Source organism: Amphiura filiformis, chromosome 7 (genome assembly GCF_039555335.1).
Source record: "Amphiura filiformis chromosome 7, Afil_fr2py, whole genome shotgun sequence".
Lineage (NCBI taxonomy): Eukaryota > Metazoa > Echinodermata > Ophiuroidea > Amphilepidida > Amphiuridae > Amphiura > Amphiura filiformis.
Genome location: NC_092634.1, coordinates 58,638,489 through 58,657,082, shown reverse-complemented (window position 1 = coordinate 58,657,082; position 18,594 = coordinate 58,638,489). Strand labels below are relative to the sequence as shown.

General features: G+C 35.6%; 1 protein-coding gene across 1 annotated transcript in view; it reads left to right on the top strand.

Moving 5' to 3' along the window:
* The window catches only part of LOC140157404 (extracellular serine/threonine protein CG31145-like), a 228,841-nt gene extending 219,477 nt beyond the window's left edge, over positions 1-9,364 (top strand). The window contains exons 5-10 of the mRNA XM_072180589.1: positions 586-698; positions 1,524-1,704; positions 2,664-2,776; positions 3,527-3,608; positions 4,899-4,958; positions 5,530-9,364. Of these exons, the coding sequence (XP_072036690.1) occupies positions 586-698; positions 1,524-1,704; positions 2,664-2,776; positions 3,527-3,608; positions 4,899-4,958; positions 5,530-5,803 (823 nt within the window). The 3' untranslated portion in view covers positions 5,804-9,364. The remainder of the gene's footprint in view (positions 1-585; positions 699-1,523; positions 1,705-2,663; positions 2,777-3,526; positions 3,609-4,898; positions 4,959-5,529) is intronic.
* The last annotated feature ends 9,230 nt before the right edge of the window (positions 9,365-18,594 follow it).

Here is an 18,594-nt window from a genome sequence, read left to right as displayed (position 1 = left end):
ATATTTTCGTTGCAAGTTGAGAACGATTATGTTGGCTCAGGTTGATTTAAAAACGCAAGTTTTTCTTGTTCTTCTGTGCTTTCTTCTGTATGTGTCTATTTTTTTTGGCTTGATTTCTTACATTTCTTTGTGGAAACTCCTTATAACGTTTTTGTGAATTAAATGCTCATAAGCGACAATGTTCCTTTTAATATTAGGATTACTGAATTGGTCCCGATATAATTTATTGAAGATTATATCGCTTAGTACTTCCACATAAAATGACTAGAATATCAAAGTAATGTTATTCACTTGAAATGTACCCAATTAAAAAAGATGCTTTTTTTTTGCTATATAAATTCATATTTTCAATATAATTATATAAAAACAGGTGTATATTAACCATTTTCTTATGATGCTTGTATTGGTAATGGTTATAGATAAATGTTAGCTTGTTGTCAATTAAGAAACTATAGTCAATGTAGACAACGAAATGAATCAAAGCGTATCATGTCATTTTCTGTGCATTAGAATGTGTCACCATCAATACATTTGAATCAATATATTTTATCTGATACATTTCTCTTTTCTTTCTCTTTTGATCAGAATATTGGATTTTCGTCGTGTGCCCCCCGTAGCAGGTAGATGGTTTAACCTTACTAGAGATATATATGATTTAGCAGTCTCGTCACTACGGAGGACATTCTTCCGATCACCAGGTAATACATCGTAAAACAAATGTCTATTGTTTATGGGAAACCATTGAATACATTTAATTTAGCAGTCAAGTTAACTCCATTCGATAAGGCGTTCGACTCTGGTGCGAGAGGTTGCGGGTTCGAACCCTGGTGGTGGCTTAGTATGCTCTCGTGGAAAAATTGAGTTAGCTTGAAATTCCCTGGACAAGGAACTCGCTGCTTATTGTCTCGTTGTAACCCGTATGCAACTCGGGGAGCTGATCCTGGTTGTGCCTGTGCGTAGCGCACTATAAATCACTGCGCTGCGTTTTTTACATATCTAAGAACACTATACATTTTCTTAAGGGGGTACTACACCCCTTGATTAATTTGTGACTATTTTTGCATTTTTCTCAAAAAATAATAGCACACTGGTAACAAAAATTACTTCACTGAAATTTCAGTGATTCAAGACAAGTGGTTCATTATATATGTTAAGAAATGAGGTACATTCTAGCGGTATCTCTTTTCTTATCATATAACGTACCGTTTGTCTCGTGTCACTGAAATTCCAGTGTAGTAACTGGATTCCTTGCCCCTATAATATACATAACTTTTGTTACCAATGTGTTATTATTTTTTTTTTTTTTTCAAAAATAGTCACAAATTTATCAAGGGTATTAATTGTCGATCTCTACTACTTCAGTGACTAAATTCAGATTACAAAGGTTTTGGTGTTTTCAAGATTGTTGAGGAGCGAAGTATGAGTTTTCTTCCAGCGGCTGCTTTTAGTTCAGTGAAATTGTTGTTGCGTGTATAAAAAGGTCTCAAATAGTTATTATGTTATTAAACTTGTTTCCTCTGCAGCAAACAATGTATGTTTTGTTGGGCACTGTTCGTATTACTGCGAGACGGAGACAGCGGTGTGTGGATACCCCGATATGATCGAGGGATCACTGGCGGCCTTTTTACCAGCCTTCAAAATAGCTCCTCGTAAAACGTGGCGGCATCCATGGAGGCGATCATACAGTAAACATAAAACTGCTCCGTAAGTATTTCTATACCCTACACCACGTGTTTCCATGACTGTATCATGCAAGCATAATTGATATGAAAGTATGATTGCACGTATACCTTGCCAACGACAATCATGGAACGCTCGATATAGGCCTAGTAGTCGTATAGTATAAAGGGTGTATCCAAATGATGGGTACCCATCAGCTTTGTTGTCTATTGAAACACCGGCTTTCAACATTAGATCCTCTTGAAAATTGCTAAAATTTCTAGTTTTATGACCTTTTATAACATAAATCTAAAAATAAGGTGGATATTTTACTGCATTTTGATGTGACAGTCTTGGCCATAATCATTGGATATTGATGGGTAGCAATCATTTTGATACACCCAGTATAGAAACTTACACAGTTTCTAATGCTGCTGTTCTCATATTATACATTATTTATATTTTCAAGTATACCGTTTTTAGCTCCACATGTGTGACGAGTAGCTGCAATAACTCACTTTATTTTGCCTCGAATCCCCTGACTAATAAATCAGCTATTAAAAGGCAAAAGTGCTTCCAGTAAATGACATAGGGTTGACTAAGTATTGTTGGTCGATGTAGCCAAAACGATCGATTTTCATTGTCTAAATCAATATATTATTGAAAAATAACACCTTGATGTTTTGCAGAAGTTCAGTCTACCAATCATATACTTTGAAAACTTGCTTGATTTGTATACGTTTTACAAAGGTGCTGTTGTTTCAGCTCTCTTTACAACATAACTCAACATGCTCAAGAACCACAGAACCTATACAAGTATATAGAGCTGTGATATTTGAATTCTTCTACACGCTTGCTATGAAACGACCAATGCAATTTTTGCCAAAGCTCATGACTATTCGCAAGATGCTGTGAACTTCCAAATCACAATACAAGTCATAACTTTAATTTATCAATCAACATTTTTGGTGTATAATCCATCTGTTTATTCTTCTACATTTCAGGTGGGAGCATGATGTAAATTACTGTGAACGTGCCGTAAAAACAAAACATCCATACAACTCAGGGCGGAGATTACTAGATATCATGGACATGTCTGTCTTTGATTTCCTTATAGGTAAGAATCCTTGCCCGATGTGTTACTAGAAATGACCTCCGCCATGGAGGATTGGAGGAGTGCGTAATCGTGGGAACACAATTTTTAATTTGAGATGAATTCAACTGCTTGGATGATGTTACGATGAAAAGAGTATAAGAAATGTATTCGTATTAAAAAAGTGTTTCTGACTATTACGCGTAGCTAACTCTTCCTAAGATATGATGTTGTAACAGTTAAATCAATAATGAGCAGTTTCCATGAAGAATAGATTCTTATTTGTTTTACACAAAATGTTGTGTTTTCACTATCACATATGTCTCATTTTAATTTTGAGTCGAGCAAATAAAGTCGCTATTTCATTCCAGTGCCTATAATTGTCGTCAGTAAGTGTATTAACTCGCCGATCGTTATTGAGCGGAGCTTCACGAAGGACGTATAAATAAAGACGTTTAACTAAAGACGAATAACGATAAACGTGCAATATATACGGCATGATTCACGCATGCGCGAGACATTTTGCCATCACTAATATTTCGATCAGTGAACACGAGAAATAAACCCGGGATCACGGGTTTATTATAAAAACAAATCTTAAATTTTACTGTATTTATAGCAACCAAGGATAGTCTTTCACAGGGTAATTTATGACACACCATTGGGCATTACATTCGTGCAAAAAGTAGCAAGATGTATTTGTATTATTTCTGAAACAGTCTACCTTTTTTAAATGATCAATGACGATGATTGTATACTTTTCTTCTGTTTCAGGAAATTTGGACAGACATCATTATGAAACCTTTGAGGCCTTTGGTAACTTTACATATCCTATTCATCTTGATCATGGCCGAGCGTAAGTATTCAAGATTCTCTTTATAATCGGAGGCGGAGTTTAAAAAAGGATTAGTTTGACGTCACTTGTCAATCAAACTCGGGCACGGTTTGGTTACGAGTTGACGTGATGATTGAGTTTCTGAACGCAGCGGTAACACAGCGTGCCATATGGTTAATTTTGCATCTTCAGACATACAAACCGTCTGAAAATTAGGTCTTTCTTTCCTGAAGGCACTGTGTTATGTCAAAAATGCCTAAAAAGTTGCTTTTTGTCTGGTAAAGGTATCGTAATTTTTCGCCATTTCTGCTACTCTTTTTCTCCGATGAAGGCACCTGATAAATCAGCAATTTCCTCGTACGCACTACTAGCCAATCACGTTTGATTTACAGTGTTTTTAACTCCCTCTCAGATTATAGTACCAACCATATGAAGTATAAAACCACAAGCCATATGCTCAATCTTATGTCCAAATAATAGTGTTTAAAACAAAAACTTGAAATTATAGAACCTTGTGTGATAAAATGCTTACGTGTTAGTTAATATCAGAATAATTCGCCAGCGAAGTGTTACGTGTAATCCGATTATCACTATGTCAACTGGATCACGCTTTTGAGTTCTGCACCATGATCGAAATGATCACAACACAAAGTGTATGGCATGTACTATCAATTCCAAAAGGGGCATGATCCAGTTACCAGGGAGTTACGTAACCACTTCGCTGGGGAATAAAAATCCTGGCAATGAAACTAGAGCTATAATTATGGAGTTTAATACGTTCTGTTTACTGCATTGTATTTAAGAAATAAAGGGTAATGCATTATCCTTTACACGAAAATAATGTGTCCGAGGCAGTAAAACGTAAATAATGGGTGAGGCGCAGCCGAACCCATTATTTAAACGTTTTTACTGCCGAGGACACATTATTTGCGTGTAAAGGATAATGCTGCACCCTTTATTTCTATTCTATTACCACAAAATAGTGCGATTTAAAGAGAAAATATCACATTTTTGCCCAAATATTTCAAGTTGTTTACTTCAAGGTGAGCTAAGGTGGAGCGCGTACGCTTAAGTGACAGCGCGTATCGCGGAAATAATGCACGCGCAACCAAGCGTAATGCTGTGCGTAGAATGTGTTACGGCGCTCGACCCATTATTGCAGAATAATGGGCTCTCACGTGATGCGTTTTAACAAATCACAGTGCGCGATTTTGAATAATGGGTCGTGGGGGTAATAGAATTCGTAATAAATCATTTAACAAAATAAGCTGTGCTATGTTGATTACATATTTGGTTATTTTTCTATTTCAGTTTTGGCAAACATCATTATGATGATATGTCCATTCTAGCACCGCTCTTCCAGTGCTGTCTGTAAGTAATATAATATGCACTTTCATTAATTGATTTTATCATGAACAAAAAACAAACAAACAAAATGTATAATTATTTTCAAAATCAGTTTCTCGGAATTGAAAAAATAGAATCCAACTGTTCTCATTTTGCGATCAAAGTACGTTATATGTTATACTATCAATTTTACAAGATTCCATCCATTGTGCAGATTTTTATTCTTTGATTGTTTGCTTGATTGATTGATTGATTGATTGATTGATTGATTGATTGATTGATTGATTGTTTGATTGATTGATTCGTTCATTCCTTCTTTCCTTTCTTGCAATTTCTTCATTGAGTAATTCTTTATTGATTGATTGAAACATTGATTGATAGATTCATTGATTCATTCACTTATTCATTCTTTCGTTCTTTCTTTCTTTCTTTTTCTTTTCTTTTCTTTTCTTTTCTTTTCTTTTCTTTTCTTTTCTTTTCTTTTCTTTTCTTTTCTTTTCTTTTCTTTTCTTTCGATTGGATTATCCTCTTTGTGTTCAATTGAACAAAACAATTCAATTTATATTATAAACATCTATTGTCCTTTCGTCCACAGTTTGCGACAATCCACCCACAAGCGGCTACAAGTACTATCTACAGAACATTACAGACTAAGTGACGTCATGCGTGAGTCCATGGCACGTGACGTCATAGCTCCAGTTGTGCTGGAACCTCACTTGGAAGCCTTAGATAGAAGACTTTCTATTATCTTAGAACAAGTGCAAAAATGTCTCGTCCAAAAGGGTGACAAAAAAGAGGTCTTAAAACCGGAACCCAGGATAGAAGATTACAGAGACCCATACTGGGACGATGCAAACAACGAAAGTTGAATGTAGACCAAAGAAGCCTGTGATGGAGTCTATAAACTTCAGACGTCACTCTTTGCGATGGAGCTATGAACTGCCGTTAACAGATAGACGAGTCGCCATGGATGTTTCAAGTTTAGAATCTTAACACAGGAGCAAATATTGTCATTTTTACTATGTGCAGAATAATGTAGCAAATTTGCTCTTTGATAAGTTCAGTTTGGCACTATTCATTGACAATCATTATATTTTTAAAAATCGTTTGTTGTTATATTTGTGTACTCTGGCCTGGGAAATCAGACAATTGGGGCTTTCAGATCGAATGCCAAAACAAATCCGTGTTGGGTCGGAAAGCTTGCTTCCCGTATGGGCCGAAATAAGTCGAAGAAAATTCTTTATAAAAAGGACTGAAAAAAGCAGTGCATTACAAACTACCAGAATCCGGGTTGTCCCACAAACATTTGGCAGTACAGTTCCTGTGGAACTGAATATTGACTTGCATCCCTGCGAGGAAGGGGGGATTATTCCAATAATAATTATACAAAGAACATGTTACATTATCTTGTATATGGTGTGGGTAATAGTGTAATATTGTTTTAAATGGTTTGGATTTTACTTTGTAATTTTTAAAACAAGGTGTCATCACAGCACTGGTAGTTTGAATGGGATTTCTAAATGGCTGAGATCAATGGGCAATTCCAATTAAAATCCACACTACTCCTGTGGAAGATTTTGGAAATATCTCCCACAGGGGGAGTATGTTTTCCAAATGTATTTGGTCAGAGGTAAGTCTTTACCAATATTTTCCACAACTGGAGTGCGTTTTTCAAATGGAAATTACCCTATTGGGTTAAAAACTCATACTCCTCTGTGAAAGACTTTAACTAAATCTTCCACAGGGGTAGTGTGGATTTCAATGGAATAGCCCAATGCACTTGTTTTTAAAAGTCATATATGTCGAACTATCAAGAGTACCTAGTTCTTGGGAATTGAACGATCACAGAATAGTTCTTTTTAACCTTTGTAGACCCCTTTTCTGATCTAAAATTGTTCTTTCTGTCATTTCCAGAACCCTTTTTGGTTATACATAGAACCATTTACAGTTTTACATACAGAACAGCTCAAAATCCTTTTTGGGTTCTGCTTAGGATTTTTTTGTCAGAGTGTTGTTCTTGCACGTTATCATTCAATAGGGATAAGAGTCATGATACCCAGAAATGCATCAGTAATATGATCAAAAATCTTCCTTTTTTTGGTATACTATGAGTTGGTCTTCTTCCCGATTGATACCATTACCTATTTGATATAGTTTTAATAAATTTTTATTATATTCTTGATGAGAATTATTAGCTTACTAAATATTAGCTTAGCACCAAATATTATAATTAAACATTTTGTAAGCCCAGCTTAAACATAAAAAAATGCGTCAGGAATTACCCTAATCATGTTAAAATTGATTAATGTAATAGTATGCCCTACCAAGTAATAATATGCAAATTTCATCCAAGATTATTATGACTTCATATTCCTGATGCAATCTGGGTAATGCTGTAGTCAATGCAAAGATTGTGCACAGTTAAATATGAAATTCCAAGCCCTTAGTATGGTTGTCCCAGCATGCAATTTCACATCTTGAATCCAGAGAGCCATTAAGTGGAATTCGAGAGGTATACATTGAATGTTGGAACCGCGGGTTTGGAACCCTTGCCTATTTCAATTAGTGTAGCTTCTTCTTGCGTATGAACATCATACACCAAATTGCAGTGGGTTACGGATTTTATGCCTACAGATAAAAAAAAAACACCACATTTTGTCAGGGATCAATACGTGGACGCTTCTGCAATGACCTTGGGGTGTGTGCATCTAAACATGGTGGGGTGACCAGCACGTAAATATACCTGAATTCCCCCTGTGTGGTGGCAGGTAGTACTGGGTTACGTCGTACCGTAGCAAGAACACGTACTGGACCAGAATGGCAGAATACAAGTTCTTGATTTGACCTGACAAATATGATCTGTATCTAGAACCTAGGATCTGGAGTCAAATTGACAGTTTGTGCGTGAAGAGCTTTCATGTAAGTCAAGTTCTTTGATAATTACACTTGCTTGCAGAGTTGCATTTATATTGTCGGCGGTGTAGTGTGACGTCATTTTCGCGTCTCGCGTGGCCTAGAAGATTTACAGCACCTGCAAGTGTATTTGAAAATATCAAGACTTTTTTTGCATGTAGTACCCGTAGGCTATCCTAACATGAGTACAGATTAATACCTGTACCTACCCTACTTGGTGGTCTGGTACATGCGCCGTAATTTTGTACTTACGCCCGTACATTGCAAGTGTGGAAAAAATCAGAGCAACGAATTTTCAATACAAACGAGTTGGAAAAGGGTTTAGTATATATTAAGACAAAAAACTTGAGACCAGTTTTATAGTAAAAATCAGATCTTTTTCATTTGTGGCTAAAGCCTAAAATTTACTACATGCATTATTATTTAGTACAACACAACGGGTCAGGCAATATGAAACAAAGGCTGACATTGTTATCGTGCAGTAGTATACTCGTGGGCTGTTCCGTTTGAAATACACATCCCCCTGTGTATTCCACAGAGGGAGCATGGGTTTCAAATACAATAGACAATAGGGTACCGGTTAATTTAAGTACTCATTCCAGTTGTGGAAGATACTGTAGGCACTGTAAGCTTTATACAGGGGGAGTATGGATTTCAAAATAATTAACCTCAGTCAATTTCTTTTGAAAAACATACTCCCTCTGTGGAAAACTTGTCTCAATCGTCCACAGGGGTATCAATTTCAAATGGAATAGCCCAATGCGTAAGATATATGAACATAGCTTGGTTATGGGATGTGAATGTAATGAATTATTGTTTGTTTTTGGTTAAATGATGTCTTCTTAAGTTCTTATATTTTTTTTGTTTTGAAGGACTTCCAATTTTTTGCATTCCAGTATTGAAAAGAAAATATGTATATATCGCTCATGAAATATAGAGGCCCAATTAATGCTCACCGCCAGCACAATCTTATTATTTAAATTGAAATGTTTTTAAGGAAGGATTTTTTAAAATGAAAGTGCATGTTTTATTTGATTTTTAATTGCCAAAGTTTTTATGTAGCTAGTTTTAGAATTTATCAAATGTTGTTTGGATTTATTATGTTTATGTATCGCCGCGAAATCTTTCATGACCCTCGTTCACTATTGACCAACACATGCAGAGATTTTTAAGTTATTCTATGAAAGATTATAAAATATATTTCAAAAAACATAAGTTTGCATATATACCATTTATTATTATCTCTTATTTGTAATTGGTTTAGTTTTGATAAGTAAAATACAAATCGAGTATTTAATTTTAGGCAAAGTTAGGATCTCCCGATGAAAAAACAAGATGCTTGAGACTTAAGTTCCGGAGCACAATGCATTTTGTGTTTATAGCACATGTCACGGGGCTTGCTACAATAATCTCGATTGCAGACGGCTTCTTCTCCTTTGTTACTGCGACATACTTGAAATAGCAATTACTGGCGGGAAAACGGATTTCCAATGTGTCTTCAATAACAAAGTTTGATTTTCAATGAAATGGTCACAATTCCATTATTTGGACAAAAAAATAGATAGATATAATTGAAGACCGAAAAAGACTAGTTTGCGTATGACGTCCTGTCAACCATACCAAAATGCCGTGCTGTTTTAGATAAGCAACCAATCACGCTACGCCTTTGCCCTGACGTCGAACGAAAACTAGTCTTTTTAATTCGGTCTCCAATTAGAGTAATCAAAATCTCAGTATGCATATTACATTTTGTATTACGCGATCCAGGCATTCGGTTGGTTAGCTTTTGAAAGTATCCGCGACCTCAGTGGAAATAACGGGATAAAAATTGACCAATCAGAAACGTCGAACTTGAGTATTTCGCCAGACCGTTTGTTATTGACGAAGGAGCACACGCCGTCTTATCATTTTAATCTGGATCCGAGACTATTATGAAAGACTGATAAAAAGACTACTTCGCGTCTGAAATTCTGACAACTAGACAAAAAATGCCGTACTGCGCAGGTCGGCAACCAATCACGGCGCGCCTTTGCTCTGATGTCAGACGCGATCTAGTCTTTTTATCGCTGTCTTTCATTATAATTGCTGTGTGTTCAGACCAAGGTGCCGTGTCATTGAAAAACAATGTTGTGCGCATGCCTAAAATAAAATTTGTAGTGATTATGTGGTGTTATTCACTTAACATAAGCAAGTGATAGAGGGAAATATGTGCAAATATAGATATAGTGCAAAGTTTAGAATAGTGCAACTCATAAAATGATTATTTCTAGATTAAGGCTAAACAGTACAATTATTTTTGCGCTTTCATTATGTAATATGGATATGTATTTATTAATTTCTGGATTTATTAAGTTTGTTGGAAATGTTTATATTTGTCGAAGATGTAAGGAAAAAGTATAAGATTAATTTCAATCCTTGTTAATATATTTGGTTGAAACCCTTTCTCTCAAGGAATGGTATGTTCGTCTCCCCTCCCTTTGATAACAAGGAAGCAAAATAAATTCTTGATAAAATATCCTATCATCTTATAGTTTTTATCACTTGACAAATCGCCGTATTGCTAGTATACGTTATATCCACAATTGGACTAACATTAAACGTGTAAAAAGAGTTTATTTACCCCTAAGTTTTTGCTGCAAAGACCTATGGATTGAAACAGTAAACTTCAAAGCGGTTATTTTTAAATAATTGTGTGGTTTGTGTGTGTGTGAGTGGGGATATTTTTATACATGGTCCATTAGGGTGATTCACAAAAAATGAAATTGGTATTTTTCAACGGGACACCCCCTCATTTTGTTCATTTTGGTAATAAAATTATACCTGCAAAATATGAAAAAAATTCAAAAAAGTTTAGGGAGTGCTACCGGTCAATGAACTTTTGTACACAAAGTCAATGGGATTTTTTGTCAAAAATTTCAAACGCTTATTTCAGGGCCTAAAAAGTCTACCAGGCTTGCAAAACTGAAGTAAATGTTCAATGATATACCTAACTTTGTGAAAACATGGGTTTTTACCGAATTAAAGTTCATAGTTGACTGTAATAATAAAAATGTTTCAAAAGTGACAGAGGAGTGTAGCTCAAGAAAAGAATACCCTGGGATATCCCCTGGAATCCCACCAGGCACCCCAAATTTATACCTTATTGAACTGAACTGTTGATAAAAAAAAAGATTAAAATTCTTCACATATTAGTTTACCCCAATGGTGATACCAGCTTTTGAAATCTTATGTAATAGTAACTATCAAAATCCATACATCTGTATCAGGGGTGGTCATTATGGCCATACCTGATGAAGATTTGTATTATTTGAATTGAATGACCACAGGAAGGATTAGATTCACCATGGTTGAAAAGAAATGTATATAAATTGGGGTCACAACATTGGATAGTGGCCAGTTCAAAACTACACCTTGTGCAAGGTACTTGTGACAAGAGCTAGAGTGGCTAAGACACATTTACTACTGGATTACACATTAAACATTACACTACACTTACATAAAATTACAAACCTACACACATTCAACACCTGAATAACATAATCATGATCAAGTAAAAACAAAACAAAGCAAAAACAAACAAAGAAACAACAACAAAAAACATTTTTAAAAAAAGAAAGAACTAGAGCCCCATAAACACAACTTTATATTAGCCAAGTACCATAATATTTTGGCTGTTCCAGCAACTGCCTTGCCCCAAATGTAACAGTTTTCACAAAAATGCAATTTTCTGGAAAGCGGGTTAACATTTTACAATTTTCTTTAGCATTTATTTTAAGGACATTACTCACACTATGATCAAATATTTTTGGCACAATCAGGGAAAATTAACATGGCTTTTTTGTGTTGTAAAGAAAATGGCTCATAAATCCCATTGACTTTGTGTACAAAAGTTCATTGACCGGTAGCACCCCTAAACTTTTTGAATTTTTTCATATTTTGCAGGTATGATTTTATTACCAAAATGAACAAAATGAGGGGGTGTCCCGTTGAAAAATACCAATTTCATTTTTTGTGAATCACCCTAATGGTCCATTTACGTGTACCATGATATAATCACATGTTTCAAGTTCAGAATTTTATGATGCCATGTATTAAGACAGTATATTTCAGTTTAAGAAAATTTACAAAAGGTAAAGGAATTAAAAGGTTGGTGAAAAATATAATCGGAGCCAGAATAAAGAAACTAGTTCCCGTTTGGTTTGACCTGTCAATCAAACTCAAATACGGTTTGTTTACGATTAGAGTCGCAGTGAAACAAATCGTGCCCGATTATGGTTAGTTTTTTTACTCTCAAACATACAAACCGTGTCAAAAGTTAGATCTTAGTAATAGGAAACGTTTCTTTTCTGAAGGCACCATGTCAACAATGTCCAGACAAGTTGCGTTTTGCCGCAAGTCGTAAAAGTACCGTTACTGTTCGCCATTCTCTGCGATTCCTTTTCTTCGATGAGTGCACCAGATGAACATCAACCTTCCTTTTACTCGCTACCAACCAATGACAGGATTTGATCTTCAAACGCGAACAAGATTTCTTTTTTATCTCCGACTTTTATTATTGTCACACGCATAATGTAAAATAACAAAAAAGGAGTAACTCGTCCAAATATTAATCAAGTTTTTCTTGATAGCCAAGTTTTTATATCACAGTGTTGTTCAATAACTGTATATAATAATACATATTCACTATTTTAGTATACAAGAGAAATAACTGAGCGTCACATTTTTGTATCGCCAAAATGGTAGTCCGCGGAACCAAATTAGTTCATTATACTTCAATCGCTAGTATATATTATTTATTTTGACCAGCGGATTTGGACAGTGTTTTGGCATGAACAATCGTATTGAGAATTAATGTGCATAGTGGTTTGGAATGTTCATGAATACCTGCAAGTTTTGCGTCTTTTGTCTTTTTCCCCCAAAATAATCTGCAGCACACTTGGGAAATGCACAATGCATGGGGGATGAAATGTCCAAAGAAGACAAAAATCATATACTCTATTAATGAGACAATATCCCTGTCTCTGTCTCGATCCGTTCCCATTTTGCTACTATGTCATTCTCATACATGTCTGCATATCCGATTCTTCTTTCCTGTTCTTCTATCCACCTGTCTCTGCTTGATTGAGTTCAGTTCAGTTGATCGTACACTGCTATCTCTATCTCTGTTTCAGGGCTACCGAAAGCCAAGGATAAGATTAAACCAAAATAGTTCTTAAAGCCATTCAACATGTTCAAAATGGACTCAACTGGACTTTGAAAGGCTACGGTACGCGGTATCGAACCAGGTGCATCTCGGGTCCGCGTGTTAATCTGGCGGCAATTGGTCATGAACCTGTGACAATATGGTTATTTTCGATGATTGTGCGTCAAACTTCTTAGGAATGTTTTTGATTACAGAAATTTGAGTCAAACTAACTGAGGAATAGAATTGTAGCCCCTGCCAAATTGTGGCAAAGGTCGCTTCACCTGCTGTGTGTGGGTTGTTTGCTTGACTTCACTTTTGTACCAGCTGCGTTCTCTGTCCACAATCACGTCTAAGTTGTGGTCGACTCGAAGGTGTGATTTGTGTTTGACCGATGTAATGCGTTAGGGATGAAATCAAAACTCGACCGGCGGTCGACCGCCGGTTCCGGTCTGTTTCGTCCGGTTAGAGCCGGTTTCTATTGTTCTAAACAATGGAACGCAGTTCAACCGCCGGTAACCGCTGATTAACCGGCGGTCGAGTTTTGAAGTCCTCCCTTTATTCACGATTTTGGAAGAAATTTTGAACAAACTTGGTAAAAAGTGAACTCTCCTAATCACCTTATTGAGGAAGTCTTTCAATGCACTTCATAAATTGTGTGTGCGTATGCGCGACATGAACATTGAAAACGTTTTATGTGCGACAAAAAAATCCTAAAATTGGGAAACACATTGTTTAAAACTGTAAAGAAGGCATCCTTTGTGTTTCCTTTAGTCTCCCTTTATTTTTGATAAGGGGTTGGCGGGTTTTTAACTAATTAATTTCTCTATTGCAGTATAATTTATGTTAGATCCAGTGGCGGCACCAGGAATTTTTTTTCGGGGGGGCAAAGTGAATTTCGGGGGGATAAAATCGACAAATTTTGCGCAAAATTGTCGCAAAAGCGGAAATTTACGCAATTTGGGGGTTTTGCCTCAAATCTGGGGGAAGAAAAATATTAGGGGGGTTAGATCACTATCTCTGTTTGATTTATTGGTGGCCGTATCAAGTTTTTTTTTGCCGCTATAGCAACGATGGAATTGTATTGACCAATGATTGGATTCGTTCCTTTTAAAATAACAACAGACCGCAACTCTCTATCGCTCATTAATAGCGATAATGTCATATAAAACAGACAACGACATCATGCTTTAATTATGATATCCAATGAAAAAGTTGATGTTAATAAATTTAGTATCAATTGAATTTTAGTCAAGGAATTTTGGTTGTTGGTAAAGGGTTTGCATTTTAGGGATAAATCACGAAATTTGAAGCAGCACAATAGGGAGTAATTTTGGTTGGTGATTTATTTTGAAATAAAGCTATAGAATAGTTTCTGCTTGATATTTGTTTTTGTATTATAATTACCCATAAGTAGCACTAATCGAAAAAGACAACATATTTTACCCTTATTTAGTGCCTTGAGTATTTGAATGATAACTCGATTCCTACCATGTATGTATCTTGCAATTAACTTGATTATTTGTTAGCACTATAATATTACAAAAGATTTCTTAATTAATGGTGTAACATAATGCATCTGTACAGTTACCATGAGGGATATACAAACTTAAATATATTTTTTTTGCAAACCTACATTATTTGTTGCAAATTGAAAATATTGTTTACAAACTTAAAATTAACTTTCCAAACTTAAAATAAACTTTCCAAACTTAAAATTAACTTTCCAAACTTAAAATTAACTTTCCAAATTTAAAATACTTCATGCAAAACTGATCATATTTTTGCAAACTTAAATATATTTTTGCAAGAAAATAATTTAAACGAACTTAAAATTTTTCCAAAGTGTTTTTTTTAAAAACAAAACTAGTTAAAATATTTAAATTTGCAACTAATATTTCAAGTTTTTATGTCCGTCATGGTACACCGTACATTTCAAAGAAAAACGAAATGCTATTATTATTTGATTGATGTAAGTACTTTTGCTGACTGGGTGGATGGTAAAAAACCGCTTTTTCTACCAAAACGTGTTACTTGGTATATAAACATCTCAAAAAAAGTAACTAACCCCCCTTAAATAATGGCCATTATTCAAAAAGGGGCTATTGTATTACAAATCTGTAGAATGTGTTGGAAGCAGAATTTAGAATTTATTTTTGCGCATTTTGACACCTCATTTGATACGATAGCCCAGAAAACAATAAAACACCGGTCAATTTAATGTAGTGAGGTCAAGATTTGAAAGTTGCACTTACATACAAATTTTTACAATACAAAAACACTCAGATATCATTACACAGATTTCCTTCCATTACACTGAATGCAAAATCAATAGAATTTACTGCAACTTTCAAATCTTGGCTACATTGATTTAAAATGTAAGCTGTGACGTCTATATTAAGTCAGTTGCTACAAGTGAGGTGTCAAAATGTGCAGAAATAAATTCTGCTTCCAACGCATTTTACAGATTTGTAATGCAATCACCCGTTTTTGAATAATGGTCATTATTTAAGGGGGGTTAGTTACTTTTTTTGAGATCTTTACTTAAATTCTTAGTTTGAATGACCAATTACTGCTGCTTCAAATTTGGTGTGAGGGTGTATAGATAGAGGGAGGTATTTGTTTCTTCTGTTGTATACGAATGTTTATAATTGTATGTATGTACACTATGTATATCATGCTGATATTGTAAATCCTTTTATAAAACAAACATATGATGTTTAATAATAAAATATGACAAATTGGATATGAAAAAAAAAAAGTTTGAAACTATTTGACTTTTGTTTTCGTCACTCGGTGTAGGTTTTCGTCCCTCACGCGGTGTATAGTATTGGAGCACTCATTCGTTTCTGGCGATTAAATACAGATTTTAAAGATCATGATTAAGTTCATGACTCATGTAGGCCTAAACGGTTCCAAAAAAGTAAGTCCATCCTCATAAATGTAAGCATAAATAAAAAGCTGTTAGGCCCTTTAAGTTGATTTAAAGTTCGAAATGTAGCCTGATAAGTTATACATTACATGCGTGGTACTTTATTGTCCAACATTTGTCCTTCACCAGAAAATACAGCCATTACAATTTCATAAATTTTATGAAATTAGAGGCCGAAAAAAAAGTTGCATTTTTACATAGGGATTTCATACACACATCTATGCATTTCTCTTGTGACAAGAATGTTGAAAACAAACCAATTTAATGAAATAATTTGCTATCCATTATAATATCCAGCACAAATTTTGATCATGGCTGAGTGATTATTGTCAATTGAATGCGGATTATCTCTTTGGATAGAATAATGAGGCTTTCAGGCATCACAAAGTTCTTTCTACTGCAATAATAGCAATTAAAAATAACAAAGTGACTTGTGTAATGTGAATGGGACCCCCCCCCCAGCTAGGTACTCTAATCCTAATCCTATCCGTTCTTTCTGCTTCTTTTTTCTTTCTGGTAATAAACTTCAAAATGCTTCTGCCATAGCAACATCCTATAATTATGTAACTTGCACATATGTATCGCCTGTATCCAGTTCCCATAGGGTGTAAACAGAATTGGGGTCAAAGGTCATTAAGGGGGCATTTTATTTTAATTTATTTTCTTTTATGACATTTTCAAATAAATAATAAAAACTCAGTCTCTAAGTTAATTGGACAGACAATAGAAACTAAACACACAACATCACTTGGCCGGCAGCCATTGAATCATCGAGATTTAAAAAATGATGATTTAATGATGCCAAAGCCTCTATGCGTTACGTAATTCAAACGCTCAATGTATTTCACACCTGCCAAACACACCCCATCCAATTTGGAAAACTGGCCGTTGAATGTATGCTCACTTCCTGTGACCGTTCCGCATTGCTCTGCTCTCACCGTCCTGCTCAAATCAGACATAATCGGAGTGAGAGAGTACTATGGCTGATCAGGATGAAGAAATATACAAAATTATCCAAACTTTGTCACCGAAAAAAATATCTGCAGATGGTGGACAATCAGGTAAGTTATATGTTTACAAAGTAATAATTAGTACTACTAAGGATAAACAAGGCAACTGAGTATTATGGTCACAGAGGTCTGTATAGAGTGTATTCAATAAACCCAAGCGGAACGAGAGTTGCTAAGTAACCGCTACCCGAACCATAAACACATGCATGATCAGACAAAGAGTGTTCAATTTCCACATAGTTATATACCCACGTTGTACAAACGTCAGTCGAATTGGGCGGTTTTGGTTTGTTAGCCTTCGAAGTTATGGCATCGTTCACTTTGTGTTAAACATTGTAATTATATGTGTGCCTCACTGTAATAACATAAAGATCAGTGTAACTAATATCATTTCATGAGGTCACTTTCCCGATTAAGCTAAACAGCCTACGTGGAGGACTTTTATGCATGAGCAATATTATTACATTACGTAGTAATGAATATCCTCTATATAAAATTTCTTTGGTGTAGACTAATCTCATTTCACGCATTCCTACACCTCACTGGCAGCCATAACTGGGTCCCCGTCGGCTACAATGCACCAAAAATGTGAAATGATTCGGTCTTGGCGGGAATTTTAACCTGCACCCGTTTTCCACCTGCTGCGAAAACACACGTAGAAAAAAGAACGATTCAAGTTTACCACACAATAGCATGAATATAATTCCCTTCGGCAAAACACACTGCTTCTACACGGTCTATTGCCTTTTCACGTACGGTACAAAGAAAATAAAGTCATACACCATACGCTGTCGAAGTTACGTAATTAATCGGATTAACTACCATAGCAATAGGTGAAAACAATTTTGATTATATCGCGCTTCGCTACAAGCAGGTTGTACTCATCACCTGTGTATGTCAGCTTATGTCTGTAATCATAGATTTAATACAATGCCGCTCCTTTCAAAGATACTAATCTTACAGGTGCGAGTGATCAGCATGATACGGTTCAATGCAGAGGTACCGTGTGGACGTAGTAGTGGAGCGCGATATAATCAAAAGTTGTTTTCACCTATTGCTATGGTAGTTAATCCGATTATTACGTCGCCAGCGTATAGCAAACGCTACTTCAAATGGATGTCTAGTACTTGCGAACAAAAGGACTATGTATGAATAGATGCGACGGGATTACCTGCGGAATTATCTCTATTGTATATATTATTCTATAGAGGCCCTGCATTCTTTTATCGATTGGCTCCAAACAAGTATTTGAACCGGTGTCCTTCACCGTATGGCGGAGTGCAGTCCATTCCAACGGGCTGCAACGTTCTTTGTTCTATTGTGTCTTATTAGAGCGCTGACATATTGGAAAATGTTGCCAATCAATATTCATGAGAGTGTACATTCAACCATAGATGAACTCCTGGATGGGGCAGCTTTAATTAGCATGAGGCCGCATTGATATGTAAATAGCGTATTGTTATTTAAATTTGTGCCCAGACGTATTGAGGGCGACAGTCATGTTATCCAGACGGAGAATGGCTGCATATGACGGGCATGTCAAATTGCTGAGTGAAGGCTGATAATCACCTTCCTGTATAGGTAATAAGCTAGTATATTTCGTGTACCAGTTGGTTATAACAA